Source organism: Haliotis asinina, chromosome 12 (assembly GCF_037392515.1).
Source record: "Haliotis asinina isolate JCU_RB_2024 chromosome 12, JCU_Hal_asi_v2, whole genome shotgun sequence".
Taxonomy (NCBI): domain Eukaryota; kingdom Metazoa; phylum Mollusca; class Gastropoda; order Lepetellida; family Haliotidae; genus Haliotis; species Haliotis asinina.
The window spans coordinates 46711471-46728075 of record NC_090291.1 but is presented as its reverse complement, the minus strand read 5'-3'; the positions used below and the strand labels follow the sequence as shown (position 1 = coordinate 46728075).

The window sequence follows — 16605 nt, the reverse complement described above, 5'->3', positions numbered from 1 at the left end:
TATCAATCTACATTTGTTATGATTCCATTCTCTTTAAGAGGAATTGTCCCACTGACTTGTTGATTGCTTTTTTAATCCAGGGCTAGCCCATGTAATTACCACCTTATAAGAAACAACCATTGTCTCTGTGCTATAAGTCTTCTCATTAATTTCTGGACCAATATACCGTATGAAATTTGAGAAAGCAGACAGACAAAGTAGGGTTTGAAAGACTAGAATGAAACCACGCAGAAGTGTGAATGCCCTTGAGCCTAGCACAAGCTTCAGGGAGTGTTTGCTTGGGAAAAACAGTGACATGATGAAGCTCAGCTGTTGAGCAGGTGATGCATCCAGAAAATATGGTGGAGATTTGTGCCCGTGGAGCTGTCTAAATCTGATGACAGAGTTTGTGACACTAGTAACACTTTGTTGTACAGATGCTAGTATCCCCAGTGGGCATCCTGTAAAGAGGTCATTATGAAGAAGGTGATTACCAATCCTGGCTTGTTTGGGTCTAGGGGGTCACTTGCATTACTTGTCCCAGGAGTTGAAGTGTGTGACAGTTAGTGAGAATTAATGACAGTTTGCTTAGACAGTTTTCCTTAAACTCTTATCTCAGATGGATAGATGTCAAGACAGCTCCCTGTTGAACGAATCCTTTCATTCTTTCATGGGCTTGTGTTTTTCAAAAGGTCATGGGTTAATGCAAATGCTTCAAGTAAAACATATTAGAGGTCCTTCTGTATTTTAGGTAATGTAGTGAAATGGGGCTTTAACGCTGCATTCAAGATTATTTCATTCATGTTACAACTCACATGGCTGTGTTAACCAGCTTGTAATCACCTACAACTTCTGAGATACCATGTCTCTGTCAGTCTCTTACGTGTCTGATTCAGACTTCATTATTTACAGACAGTCACCATGATGGAGGAATACTGCTCAGTGCTTCAAACAACATTAAAAACTATGTCTCAAATGAACTGAGATACCAAACTCAACTCAACTGGAATACCTAAACAGTCTACTCACTCCCTCTATTTTCTTATAGGCTTGCACAAGGCAAGGCAACAACAAATACCATTGTATTTGGCATGAGGCTGTTACTTCAAATTATTTGATAACACAGGACCTGAGCTAGTGGTATAAGATAGCAAGCATGCTAAAGATGGAAAAGTGTCAGTGTCATACAGGCACTTAGCAATCAGTTTTATGCTCGAAACATCACTCACTTCCTTTCTCACTCACCCACCTGCCCAGTTGTCCACCCACTGACTCACTCAGCCACTGATGTGGTCATTATGATACAGTACACTCACTCACTCACCCATACTCACTCACTAAATCACTCACTCACCAGCCCACTTACCCATCCACTTACTCATTTTCTTTTCTCTTCCCTACTCCTCCCCCCACCCCCACCCCACCAACACACACACACAACATTATGATACAATGCCCTCACTCACCTGTCCACCCACTCACTCACCTGTCCACCCACCCACCTGTGCACCCACTCAGTCACCTGCCCACTGATGTGAACACTATGATACAGTGCACTCCTTGACCATACCTTTCGTTACACATAACAATTCAGCAGTATTTCATTTACAAATAATCAATGAGACGAGCCAGTAATGGCTATTATAGACAACATCCTGCTCAGGTAAAAGTATGACATGCAATCAACCAAGTCGATGAGTCACAGGTGAATTTAGTCTCATTTTACAACAAACTTGGGTGCCTGAATGCCCTGTGGAGTAATTTCACTCTTTCTCCTATAGAATTGAAGAATAGCAAAGAAAAAGGTAGATTTAAAAATGATCAATTATTCATAATAAAGTGCAGTATGAGATGGAAAAAGCCTTTGTTGAAATAAGTTAACTCTCTACGGGGTACTATTGAGGGATCTTTCTCACATGAGATCATTAATATCACAGCTCCAGGAGTCAGGTTAAAAACAGGAGTGCTGAAGTCTGCTGTGTGATCTTTCATACATGCATTATTTATGAGACTAAAACACAAGGAGGATAGTTTGAAAGGTATAGCCTTGATGAAGAGAAAAGATTGGTTCCTTGTGACCCAATAATATTTATTTGCCATCTCCTTGACAAAGCAATGTGCAAGTTTGGTAGGCAAAGTATTTTTCCAAAATAAGTTAATCAAGATTTGTGGATGTCAACTTCTTTATTGTGAATATCACGACATAAGAAAATCAACAGTGCTTTCCTTTTGCATTCCACTTTTAAATGCCCTTCAAAAATTTTATCCTTAAAGCATAGTTCACTACACCGTTTCATTACTTCACAGAACCCTTAGGCCGGGAACCTAAATTAATTACCTAGACCCTGAGTTTGGTAGGTGATGATGGGGTGTAGACAGGACATATTGGGCTATGTAGCCATGTATATTTTACTGTACCTGTGTCCAGTAGAGATGCTGATCTACAGGACCTGTATCTCAGTACTGATGCATAGTCACTCAATATAGGCAGGAGGGAATCGAGTAGCTCCTGACTGGTCACTTCTGACACCCAGTCTTGTCCGTGAAATGTTGCTCCTGATTGGTCACTTCTGACACCCAGTCTTGTCTGTGAAATGTTGCTCCTGATTGGTCACTTCTGACACCCAGTCTTGTCCGTGAAATGTTGCTCCTGATTGGTCACTTCTGACACCCAGTCTTGTCCGTGAAATGTTGCTCCTGATTGGTCACTTCTGACACCCAGTCTTGTCTGTGAAATGTTGCTCCTGATTGGTCACTTCTGACACCCAGTCTTGTCCGTGAAATGTTGCTCCTGATTGGTCACTTCTGACACCCAGTCTTGTCTGTGAAATGTAGCTCCTGATTAGTCACTTCTGACACCCAGTCTTGTCTGTGAAATGTAGTGGAGAGGGGCATATGCAGATGCAGAGTGAGAGAGAGAGTGTGCATGTGTGTGTGTGCTTGCATGTTTTATTAAGTACCATTAAAAGTGAAGATGACCTGAAATCATATCGTCTGTTGGTGGTCAGATCCCACAATTTAAGGGTTTTATGTTGGTAAGGGAGCTTTGTGGTTGAAGCCCTCCCTCTGCTGATGACTGAAGTTTGATTTGCTGCATGGTTTCATTGTGCAAATCAAATTTCTGGTGCCCCCTGCCATGACATTTCAGTGATATTACTGTAATATTGCTCATAGTGGTGTAAAACCTCATTCACTCACTATGTAGGCCTTTCCTGTTCCTCTGGTTAAAATCACAAACTTCTTCTTAAAGACATGTCTCGGTTATTCAGCCAACATTCTTCCAACTATGTCACATGAATAACATTTGTAATGTGAAATAAATAACAAACCAAACAAACATAAGTGATGTTTCATGTTTTCTTCTTAAAATACATATGCTCTTTAAATTGATTTAATTAAAATTTTTCCATAAATTTTTCTGTGAATGGTTGCACATTGTAGTTCATTATTTCATCTCAATGAAATAGTTCTGCTTGACAGCAGTACTAGAATTTGTACAAAAAGTTGCACTAACAGAATAATATGAGGTGTTCTCCATGAAATTTGTAAGTTATAGTACTTCTCGGCTTCTAAAATGTCACTCAAAGAAGATGTGACATACCATAAGCTCATGTAGAAATGTTTGAGAAATACAGATAGTATTTCTGATGTACAAATCAGAAATATGTTTCTTGATGTCAAAGTTATTTCTCAAGCAGAGAAGTGGAATAAACATTACATTTTATTCTTTGTTATAAACAATGCCTCATTGTAAGTTGCAAAAAAAATATTTTGCTTTAATACAGCATGTCAAGAAAGTAATTTTGTTACAAAATCCCAAGATATCAGAAATAGTTTTATTAGCCATTGAAAAACAGTCCTCTGACTTGTGAAAAGCAAAAGTGACACCAAAAAAGTATTGATTTTTTACACCATATTGAAATTGTAAAAAATTCAGAGTATTCGACTGATGCTGCACAAGAAGTAAGTGTGAAACAGGAGACAATCCTCCCAGGCTAACTATATAATATCCATGAGCTGCCTGCAGAGGGATATGTTCATGATAGTCCTTGTCTAACTCTATAGCTCCTATGCTATTGCTTCTTTCTAAATGGTGCCTGTTGCTTTTTAGGTAATGGTACACCTTGCTTGTTTTCCCATGGTACACTATGCATGTTACACTATGGTAGACCTTGCTTGTTTTCCCATTGTACACCATGCATGTTACACTATGGTAGACCTTGCTTGTTTTCCCATGGTACACCATGCATGTTACACTATGGTAGACCTTGCTTGTTTTCCCATGGTACACCTTGGTTGTTTTCCTATGGTACACTTTGCGTTTTACACTATGGTACACCTTGGTTGTTTTCCCATGGTACACCTTGCGTGTTACACTATTGTAGACCTTGCTTGTCTTCCTATGGTACACCATGCATTTTGCACTATGGTAGACCTTGCTTCTTTTCCCATGGAACACCTTGCTTCTTTTCCCATGGAACACCTTGCTTCTTTTCCCATGGAACACCTTGCTTCTTTTCCCATGGTACACCTTGGTTGTTTTCCTATGGTACACTTTGCGTTTTACACTATGGTACACCTTGGTTGTTTTCCCATGGTACACCTTGCGTGTTACACTATTGTAGACCTTGCTTGTTTTCCTATGGTACACCATGCGTTTTGCACTATGGTAGACCTTGCTTCTTTTCCCATGGAACACCTTGCTTCTTTTCCCATGGAACACCTTGCTTGTTTTCCCATGGTACACCTTGCGTGTTACACTATTGTAGACCTTGCTTGTTTTCCTATGGTACACCATGCGTTTTGCACTATGGTAGACCTTGCTTGTTTTCCCATGGAACACCTTGCTTGTTTTTTCATGATACACCTTGCATTTTACACTATGGTGAACCTTTCTTGTTTTCCCATGGTACACCTTGCGTGTTACACTGTTGTAGACCTTGCTTGTTTACCCATGTTACACCATGTGTGTTAAACTATGGTAAACCTTAGACCGTAGTTACACAGTATTTCGAAAGGATGTACAGGAGTGTTAGACCCTAGGACCCTTGTAAATTCTGTATTTTTCTGAGATGTAGCTGAAGGAAATATGGAATTTGCAAGGGTCTTACAGTCCCATACACCCTTTCAAAACACTGTGTGACAAATTTGTTACCCTTAACATCTTTTAATATAGCTGATCTTTAAGCTGCAACATTCAACGTTCAGCAGAATAAGCCATAGTATGTGTCGCCATGATATTTCATGAATGTTCATAAAGGGAGATGACTCAGGATGGCATAGTTTATGAAAAAATTATCAAATTTCAGCTTTTGTTAAACAATTAGGGAAATACAGAAACAAATTATATTTTGGGGATACATATATAGACACAAACAAATAAGAAATTGTGTCAACAATTTTATACTGATTCTATACACCAACTGTAAAATTTTGAAGCAATTGTCCGTTTAGCAGCCACATTCCATTTTAGGCCAAGGTCATTCGTACACCCCAGATAGTGTATCACGTGACAGATTTGACAGGGCGGACTGCTCGTATACCTTGGCAAATTCACCTACATGGTTTTGTATGCTTTGGCTATTAACCAGTCAGAATTTGACAAATTTATCTTAAGGGTAATAAGTGGTTTATAAACCATGGTACATCTTGCTTGTTTATCCATGGTACACCTATCTTTTTACACCATGGTACACCTTGCTTGTTTCACAAAGGTACCTCTTGCTTGTTTCCCTTGAGATCCAACCCCGTCCTTGTCCGTTCACACAGCATGTATGCCATCTTGTCTGCTTTCAGCAGCAATGATGAGTCACATTTCTAAACATTAATTGTGATAAATGCTATTAGCAGTGATAATTATCTGTCAGGTGTTCTGTTTTATCTATTTGTGAACTTGATGACAGTGACAGTTTGTGCAGGATGTTCAGAAATCCTCCACTGGATACACATTGTGCAAGTACATAATACTAATCATCTCAGTGATTGAAGTTACATATTGAAGTTACTACTGCAAGGATAGATGGGGTCAACAAGGTTGTAGCTCAGCTGATAAGGACAATCTTTATGAACGAACAACTTCTTTATTCAGGTTGAGCGACATTTCCAGGTTTTGATACAGATTCTTGTATCGCTGTCTATCAAGTACAGAAGTTATTCATCCATAAAGTTTGTCCTTATCACCATCAGCAACTTCTAAACATGCCACTCAAAGAAATGTAGCTCAGCTGATCACAAGGACACAACATAATTGGGGTGCATGAAAATATTTCTTGCCAATGTAGTTAGAAACTTGTAGATGTTACTTTTTTCCTGTTTTGGGATCCATTTTGTTTTTTGAAATTGAGATTTCAGAGTTGTGTCTTTTTCTGATGTACCTCATCAATCAATTCTGAAAGATTCCTGCCTTTTGCACAGGGAACATATGTCAATAAATATAAGGAACAATTTTCACATTGAGCCTTGATATGACTGAAACAGGACAATCAGTTATGACATAAAACTCTTCCAGAAGAAAACCCTTCCAAATGAAACAAGTCATATGAATCCATAGCAGAGGTTTGTAAGGTTCTTGCAGTTCTGCTGCATTTTCTCACATTTCTACATTCCAGTCCATTGTGGAAGCTTTGTTTATACCGAGGCCCCAGGTGCGCTAGTTCTCTGAGGTGCTGCCATTTATTGTGCCCCTTGTGTTTACCAGGAATCTGATCATGGATTGAATCCCAGTATGTGCAGACTATGGTTTAAGGTTTGTCAGCACTAGTCCCATGCTCGCTGGTTTCAGCCAAGTTGTAAATGTCGGAGATCTTCCTCCCTTTGGACTTTCCTGCCATACCCAGCTGACATATGGGACTGAAATTGTGATACTCCTCAATGAGGCCATAAACCAAATTAAGTTTTCAATATATTTTAGAGTGTCCACATTGAAGGTTTTATCACAGCTTCAGAAGAATGGCAAAATACAAATACCTCCTGACTGCCGACTACAACATGCTTGAGATCTTTATGATTGCTATAAACCCTTTCCACTCACTCACTTGATAACAGACAGTAGCGTAGGTCAGTGGATGTAGTTTTGCTCATCTGTCCGAAGACCTGTATTTGATTCCACTCATGGGAACAGTGTTTGCAGACCATTTATGGTGCCCCCAATTGTGGTGTAAAACCCTATCCACTCACTCACTCACTTGATAGTGTCCATGATAATATTAAGACTTCTATGTTCCTTTCTGTGGTTTACCTCTTTCACACATTGTCTTGAAATATTCATGATATTACAGTTATGTTGTCGACCTTGGTATAAACCATTTACACTCACTCACCAGAAACATCCCATGATAAATATGCCGTGTTTGCTTATTGTTGTATAAACTAGGGCTGCAACAAATATGCTATGTGGTGAATATCATGCTCATCATGAATATTGTGAACAAATCTGAACAATTATTCATAAGTACATTATTGTAGTTAAGTTATTGATGCACAAAATGGAACACACGTAATACAATATTGTAGTTAAGTGCTTGATGTTCAATATTGGAATACCAGTGTTGGCAGTGTTAAATTGTCACAGCAATAACCACTTGTCTCATGACTCCCAAATTTTGTATATAAGAGTTATATTCTACAGTACCATGTGTGACCTTGCCAAACTAACATGACTTCTGCTACTGCAAGGCTTATACAGATTCCATTCCTGCATATCTCACTTTGAATAAGGTCTGAAGTAAAACACACTCCCTTAAAACAAGCATAAATATTTGTTAATATTCAGTTCTAGAGACCATGAATAACTTTGAATACATGAAGGGCTACGGTTCAATTCACCTGTTATGCAAGTGAATCATAATAGATTTAGTGAGACCCTATTCTAATTACTAATCAATTCTTTCGGTTCACTGTAGTTAATCTGTCATAGTATATTTGTGTCTTCAAACAGTGGTCACAAAAACCTCTAACAAAACATGAAAAAACGTAAACTAAACTCTCAACCTTATGAGGAATACCAGTTGTTAGTTCAGTCTGTCTTCTCAAGACTCAACTTGAGCCTCCAATCCTTGACAGAGGAGCAATGCAGTGATCTGTAAGCAATCTTTATTACACAGCAATGTTATACATGTATCATCCCTTCCTATCATCAGTGACAGGACCGTAATCTTAATTACCATCTTGCACTGGCAGTCAGTTTGTCTAATCTACTACAGAAACATATATACAACAGACAGGTGGACAGATAACGAAATGAAACGGCCTTGACCTTCTTGGGGAAGAACACTATTTATACAAAACTGTTTTGAATGTTGTAAATCATGAAATTAATTCAAAGACGGCTTGTGACACTTGCTCAATGTTATGAAGTGGTTAGCTGTTATTGTGTCTTGTTTTTTTGTCTTTTTATTGTTTTTAATGCACTGTACCTACAGAAACAATGGTACTTACCACATAAAATGCTACTTTGTTTTAAACACATGGTTATTTATATATCACTGGGGAAAATATTTGCCTCTGCTGTTATATGATCATTGGATGTCTTGAAAAATGCTTTCTGTTTAAATATTTGTGTTTCACTGTGTAAACCTTTGACTTTTACATAAAGAGAATCTAGTGGATACTACAGAGGCTGAGTGGGTTAGATGGCTTTGGTGATTCATTAATTTCTTGATTTACAGCATCTGTTGATTCTTCAACCCATCAGTTTGAATTTAACTTCAAGGAGGTATAAAAAATGCCCATTTGTCATCCAGATCTCAACAGGAGATATTGCTTGTGAGATAGTGCGATATCTCCTAGGAGATATCATTTTGACAGTAGATTTTGTACAAAGCTCTGATAGTGCTATGATGTCATGAACTAGATGAAGTCACAATGCTATGACATCGCTGCACTGAAGTCTATGGTAGTGCTCAGAGAAGAACATTTTTCATTAAAAACTATGGAAGAGTGATTTGGATAGTAAATAGAATCTCCCCCTCATGTCTACTGATATTTGTAACTTTATCAACTTGTGTTGATATGACTGATATTAGTAGACACTTTGGATGAGATTCTCTATATGTCTGGTAACTATATCAGTCTTTGTTACATAAATGTATACAACAGAAGCCTGTACATTAAATCAGTATTGTTCTGAGAATAAATATGATGACTGAGCGCCTAGATTAACGTAAGTCCCCAGTTATGCCGAAGTATTGAAGATGCTGAAGTACAGACAGACCTATATTATCTTGTAATTGGTTGAAGAACTGGCAAGCCAGATCTACATTGTCATGCTTCTGATTGAAGTACTGAAGTTGATTAAGAGCCATTTCAACAGATTTCAGGTTCTTGTTTGAGGTATCAAAGTATCGAAAGACAGATATATGTCATCTTTTGACCATAATGGTAAGTAATGGTCTTTGATATTGTGTGACCGTTCTGTGGCTTGAAGTTTCACCTGGATGGTCCTCTATTCACTAAAAGACTGTCTGACAGGATATGAAGTCATCTTACTCACCTTGACTTATCGTGAGAGAGTTTAGTTTTATGCTGCGTTCTGCAGTATTCCAGCTATATGGCAACAGTCTGTATATAATCGAGTCTGTACCAGGCAATCCAGGGACCAACAATATGAGCATCTATCAGAGCAAGTGAGATATGATGTGTCAACATGTCAGTCAGCCTCATCACCCAGTGGGTTGCTGAAGATCAATTCTAACCCAGATCTTCGTGGGGACCTTGACCTATATGCATTTTATAACTGCTATGATGTTGTGAACTTTGATATCCACAGGTATGGCAGAAAACTGTGGTTTGAATGCCTGTATGTCCAGGTTCCAATCCACAAAATGTTCATAGTGCTATGCCATTCGAATGCTGATGATAAACTATAGAGTTGTGATGGGTCATAGGGCTATGTATGTATCAGAATCATATGTATGTTCTTGGGTTGCATCAAAATGGTAAGGTAAATATCGAAGGCCCTACCACTTGGGGGTTTCCCTACGTCAAGCTTGCAAAAAATTGCCTTGATGTGACTAAAATACTCATCAAAGAGGTATTTGATCGGATTTACTCACTCTCGTTCTCAAGGGATACAATTTGACACTAGCCCTTTTGCATGATACAATTTGTCTACTACTGTTCGTATTTTGATCGAATCTAGAATTTCAGGCTTTTTAATGGGTTTCCTTTTTATGTTCGTTCATGCTAGTAGATGTGTCAGGTATAGATGCATCCAAATGTTTGACTGCTTGGGGATACGTCTGCATTGTAATTGGTTTGTTGAGGTCACCAAGAATGATGAAAGGATTCTTTAGGCAATAGGTTCCATTGTTTTGTGTGGTGAACAGTTTGTGCTGGCAAATATGTATCACAGTTTGATTGAGTAGTATGTAAAAGTCCATTTCACAGTCTCAACCTCACATCAATTCTATGTGGAAATATTTCCAGTCATCTGCTGGAGCAATAATGGAGCGGTGGCTGTCCTCCACAGCGTTACTTTATTCTTGCAGAGTGGTATAACCACTGAAGTATATAATTCGCTGATGTACATGCATGCAATTTAAGCAGGAAAATTTTTAATTCAGCTGTCATGTCTGGCCACATTCATTGCCAATATACTGCAGTAGTCCATCATATAGAATGAAGTATTCACTCAACTGTTTCTTCCCTTGAAACAGAATGATATATGCTCAAACCTGTGTTGAACCTCAATAGGGTGAAAGTGTAACACAGCTTCTCCATACTGTCATATTGAGTGGAACTGTAACACAACTTCACCATACTGTCATCTTGAGTGAAACTGTGACACAACTTCACTATAATGTCATATTGAGTGGAACTGTGACACAACTTCACTATAATGTCATAATGAGTGGAACTGTAACACAAATTCACTATAATGTCATATTGAGTGGAACTGTGACACAACTTCACTATAATGTCATAATGAGTGGAACTGTGACACAACTTCACTATAATGTCATATTGAGTGGAACTGTGACACAACTTCACTATAATGTCATATTGAGTGGAACTGTAACACAACTTGACTAGACATGGACATGCGCCATGCTGTATTATATTCATCATGTGTAGAAGTCTTGGACACAACAGGTAAATCTCTGTCATACAGAGTGAAGTCTTCAGACACACTGATGACCTTGTCATATACAGTTAAATCTCCACACACCAATGACTGTGTGGATTTTGATTAAAATCACCATGCACTGATGACCATCTCGCCATATACAGTGAAATCTCAACACACCGATGATAACCTTGTCATGTGCAGTGAAATCTCTACACCAGTGACCACCTTTTTATGTACTGTGAAGGCTCCACACTACAACTTCCACCTTGTGATATAGAGTGAAATCTCCACACACTGATAAAAATCTTTTCATACAGAGTGAATTCTTCATACACTGATGACTTAACCTTGTCATATGGATTGAAATCTCCTTACATCTGTGACCACCTCATCATACAGAGAGAAATCTCCACACACAGATGGCCTTGTCATACAGAGTGAAATCTCCCTACACCAATGACCACCTCGTCAAAAAAGGTCTCCACTCACTGATGGCTACCCATCACATAGATCACACTCAGTCACATTTATGCCAGGACAGGAGTGAAGTCTTCACATGGACACGTGGAGCCTATATACAAACACTATATACACATAGTCAACTGATGTGTTGCCAGGATGGAAGAAAAGCTGGGAAACATGGAAGGAGAAACTGGGTAGTGCTGTAGATCCTGACTCACACAGCTGTCGTAACGCCAGGACCTGCATCCCCGGCTAGATCCTTCCTTCGTGAATAGGAAACACTATTTCTCACATTGTTCCCATGCTGCATCAGAGGCTTTGCATCATAGCGGTTTCCTGAGGTCAAGGTCACTCTGTCTCTCCGATGAAGTCCACGTCCAATCCAACAAAGAAGTTGATAAATCTCACAGCGGAATCTTTTACATGTGGCCAAATATATGAAAAACTTAACACTGAGGAACAGGTAGAACAGCATGTCCCATAGCGATCCAAGCAGCTTCATGACTGCCTTCACGTGGGAATGCAGGGAACAAGGGATGATGATGATCTTTTGAGCAATCAGATAGTTGACAATTACCAGCAGGATCTTCATTGTAACAACAATCACATAGAACAAACAGATGATGATAAAAGTGACCTTTAGCTGCTTCAGAGATTTCAAATCCATGAAGTACTTTTCCAGCTTGACTTTGCATGCACTGTCTGATTTTAGATACGAGGATATTGTTATAAAGAAGCATGCTGTGACGACTAGCAGAGGGGCTATATGTCCAACAGCCAGGTTGATGAAGGGCCATATTGTGTCCCGGAAATATTCTGAGAACTCTTCAATGTAGACACAGACTGTTATCACATGGTCTGGAGTTTCTGCATACTTCACTAGTCCATAGGTCCAGAAGTAGGGCATGTTCAGACACAGAAGCAAGACTGTTGTGAGCAGCATAACTGCTTTGGCACGTTCACGTGTGCACATCTTGTACGTCAGGTGCGGAAACTTTGAGGCTATGGTTAGCTCCACAGATGTTGACACAACGATCCAAGGATTTAAGTGGAGGAAGAACTGGAAAATGAAAGGGTAAACCTTACAAACGGCGCCAGAGGTCTCACTGATCTTTACACTGAGGTTGATGCCAGAAACAATCTCGAACCACTTATTGCCACAGTCGACGTAGAGAGTGACAAGGTCGATGAGGCAGAGGACAGTGAGATACAAGCATGTTGACCAGACGTTGACACTCAAGTTATGCAGGTAGCGGATTGACGTCAGATTACCCACAGTGCCAATAAAGAGGATGATGGGAAAGATGTAGCGCTGGATGATATCGCTGACTTTGACCTCCGATTGGTTGAAGTAATCTTTGCTACAAGGGTTTTCATAGAGGGATCCAAGGTAGTCATAGTAGTCTGCCATCCCGGAAACATTAGTGCCTGAAACAGAAAAATGATATTAGATTTTGTTTGAAACAATGTTAGGGGCATAGAGGTTGCCTAATGGTTAAAGCGTTCACTTGTTCGATTCCCCACATGGGTGCAGTGTGTGAAGCTCATCTGTGATGTCCCCTACTGTGATGTTGCTGGAATATTGCTAAAAGCGATGTAAAACCCTACTCACTCACTCTCACTTGAAATGTTATTTGCAGTTGTCAAGTTTGATCTCGGGAACAGCTGTCATACAAAACATAATGTGTCTTGCAACACTCTGAGCACACACAGGATATAACTGTCATGTCAGATTTCAGCAAATGTAAATTGTCAGAGAAACATTATTGACAGACGATGGCATCTCCTGGGTCTGTTCAGGTATTGGAAATGGTCACCAGGGTAAGACTCAAGGTTAAAACATCCACTTGTCTGATTGTCCACATGAGTACAATGTGTTAAGCCCGTTTCTGGTGTCCCCTCACCTTGACATTGCTGGAACTTTCGTAAAAAAAACCCGCCTAAAGCCATATTCAGTTTCTCCCTCGTGGTTAACGCTGTCGTTTGTCATAATCTTGATCCCGGTGTGACTCCACACATATGAAACCCAGCATCCAAGTATGTGATGTAGTTGTGAGGCACAAAACAGTATTCACTCGCTCATTTTAGGTATAATCGAATGTGTAATCATCCTTTAATTAATGATAGCGCTCTGACCCAGTCATATAGCTCAAATTGTGCAGTCAACAGTGATGATTTTCAAATGTAGTATTCTGATATGACCCATCAAGATTCACTGGTACAACTGTTTTTCATCAACCCATGTCATAAGACATGATTAACACGATCGTCTGGTCAGGCTAGCTGACTTGGCTGACACATGTTATCGTACCCAAATTGTGTAGATGGATTCTCATGATCTAGATCAATCTATTGTCTGGTCCAGACTGTATTATTTACATACTTGAATAGCTAAGTGCAAACAACAAACAAAGGAACTAACTTAAATGCTAAGAGAATAGTTTCCCCAAATCCATTAGCTTCTTTCAGAAATTGTCCTGCAAGGAGCCAAACACTGTTTTATATGGTTTAGTTGTGAGATGGCATAACTTTCACAGTATGATGATATCATTACATGTTGTCATCGTTTTTTTCAAAATGATAACCAGTTATGTTGCCGAACTACAGTGCTTATTGAGTTCTGAGATAGACCAACGTTGACAGGTATGTCCCAACCCTCCTTTTATACAGTGATCTGCTGGCGACATGTGCCATTAGGATGTGTTCTATACAATCACGCAAACTGAAAGCCATCTGTAAACCATTTTAGATGACAAGCAGCCATTGTTCCAGAAAATGATCCAATGTGAAACTCAGTTGTACTATCAAAGTATGTAAAACTTTGTTGTGTTGTATTATTGATTTCCAGACATCATATGATGACTCATATGTAACTGGTTTTCTAATGATGTCAGTGACAGGAATCCAGTAGTTTATATTAGTTTATGAATCTATTTCCACTTCCTCTACTTCTAGTTCCACTATCTTGTCGTATCTTCTTGTGTCCATGTAACGTTGTGAGAGGTGCACCTTTCAGTTATAATATTTATGATTTGAATCACTGGATTGTCTGGTTTAGAGTCAGTTATTTATGAAATGCCATCAGATCACTTCAGCTATCAGACTGCTGAAATCTGTTAATCAACCCATAAACCATCAATCCTGCCATTTGTTGGAAATAGGTAGACGATTTAATGGCTGAAATGTCTGTTTAGCTCCATTCCTCAAAGCAATCGAAGTACTTTAACATAGACTTATGAAAGTTGTGGAGCTACAATCGCTTTGTTGTACGAGACCTTGATCTTTTAGAGGCAGCAATGTCTGTCTCATCACTCACTCTCTCATTCACTCACCCATTCAGAGTGATGGGGTAACTTGGTCGTTAAGTGTTGCCTTGTTTCTGGTTGGTTTCCCTATATGGGTGCAATGTGTGAAGTCCTTTTCTGGTGTCCCCCACTGTAATGTTCTTGGAATATTGCTAAAAGCAACTAAAAGTTAAACTCACTCATTCCTTCAAAGAAACACTACTTTCAGTTTTACTGTTTGGACTGTTTTGTTCTTCATTCTACATATAGAGAAATGTTTGTAGTAATTTCGATGAGGTTATTCTTTTTCAAAGAAAGATAGCAAATTAAATCCATGAAAGAAAAGCTTAATTTAGATGAAAGCATTTTGATTCAGAATTGCTGTATCACCATATTTGATAGTGTAAGCTGCTTAATAAAGTGGGAGAATTAACATGATGGACCTCAGCACCAAATGTTACTATGGTATACCACCAGGCGCCATTTCATTTATAACATTAAAAAAACAACCATGTGAAGAAATTTCCCACAAGATAATTTGAGTCAGAGGTGTCAGTTGGCTGTGTGGCATGTACTGTGACAAAACTAGACCGGATGGTGTGTATACACTCACATTTCCACAGAGCCATTTCATTCCTATTTTATAGCGATTCATCAACTTACACTTCGGATGCTTTCGGGGTTCGCTTTGGGCAGAAGTTTCAGTGGAACACTCATGTAATTGTCATTGCTTTTTAACTTTTTTTGAGTAATGGAATATAATTCTATTTTATTATCTACCTTTGACATTTTGTATTTATGATTGTGGAAATGCTTTATTGCTTTTCACTCACTCTCATATGAATGCAATTTTAAAGAGTCTAGCATACAGAAGACTGGGCACCAGTTTAAATACATCAATAATTTATGTCATACAGTATGTATTGTGTGGTACAAGGCCTCTTGTTGGTTCAGTATATGATATATGATCATAATGCAGAAGTCAACAAGAGCCTTCTTGCAAAGAAAAGCATGCATTTTGACACAATTATTTTATCTCCTGATATTTTAGAAGAGGTTAATAAAATGACAGTATGCCAAATTTTTGGATTGCATTATTGTATACTGAACTTAAGTGGAATTACTGTGGTTCTACTGATTCTGCGATACACCATTTCAACCTTGTTGGGTACAACAAATAGATTTAAATTAATACCATTTAAATGAAAGAGTTGTCTTACAAACTGCTTCACAGAGACAGTGCATTAAGACATTCACATAAAATGCAAGACGTCATAATTGTCAACACAATCTGAAGTTGTTCATTAACCTGGGGCAAATTCAAGAGTCGGTCATCTTTGAACTATTTGACTGATCACTAAAGATGTATGTAGATATTAGGGTATACTAAGGCTTAGTCTCTGAATGTATATAATTTGAACAAACAAACCCATTTTAATTGAAATGGAGCCCCATGGAGACAAGCACCTGAACCTGAGGAAATCTAGACTTGCTTCATTTAAGGCTTCAGCATTGCAGAGAAGGCGTGGCATTAGGCAAAATAGTGTGGTTCAGGGACTGTGAGACAGACTAATATTAGGGTAAATTTATTGATTTATCCATAGTTTCTATGTACATTCCTTTGTCATGTTGACAAGGATCTGTTGAAGCAAGGAAGTTCTGGAACAGGCATGACTTATCCTGAAGTTAAGTTCAAGATTGAAGGGTAAAAATCATCAGAGACACCACTTCTGAATTTGGTCATGCTAGGGAATCCCCTGAAACATAGAAGCAGCCCATCAAAGTTGCATGTGTCATTCATACACTGACGAA

The 16605-nt window shown here is 38.8% G+C and overlaps 2 protein-coding genes across 3 annotated transcripts in view; one reads left to right on the top strand and one right to left on the bottom strand.

Annotated features, from left to right (window-relative positions):
- Positions 1–16605, top strand: part of LOC137258996 (RAB11-binding protein RELCH homolog) — a 166973-nt gene that overhangs the window by 41226 nt on the left and 109142 nt on the right. The gene's annotated exons all lie outside the window — the stretch shown is intronic.
- LOC137258995 (galanin receptor 2a-like) overlaps positions 11003–16605 on the bottom strand; it is a 53647-nt gene continuing 48044 nt past the window's right edge. For both annotated transcript variants that reach the window (XM_067796697.1, XM_067796696.1), the window contains exon 2: positions 11003–12937. In XM_067796697.1, the coding sequence (XP_067652798.1) occupies positions 11724–12937 (1214 nt within the window). In that variant the 3' untranslated portion in view covers positions 11003–11723. The remainder of the gene's footprint in view (positions 12938–16605) is intronic.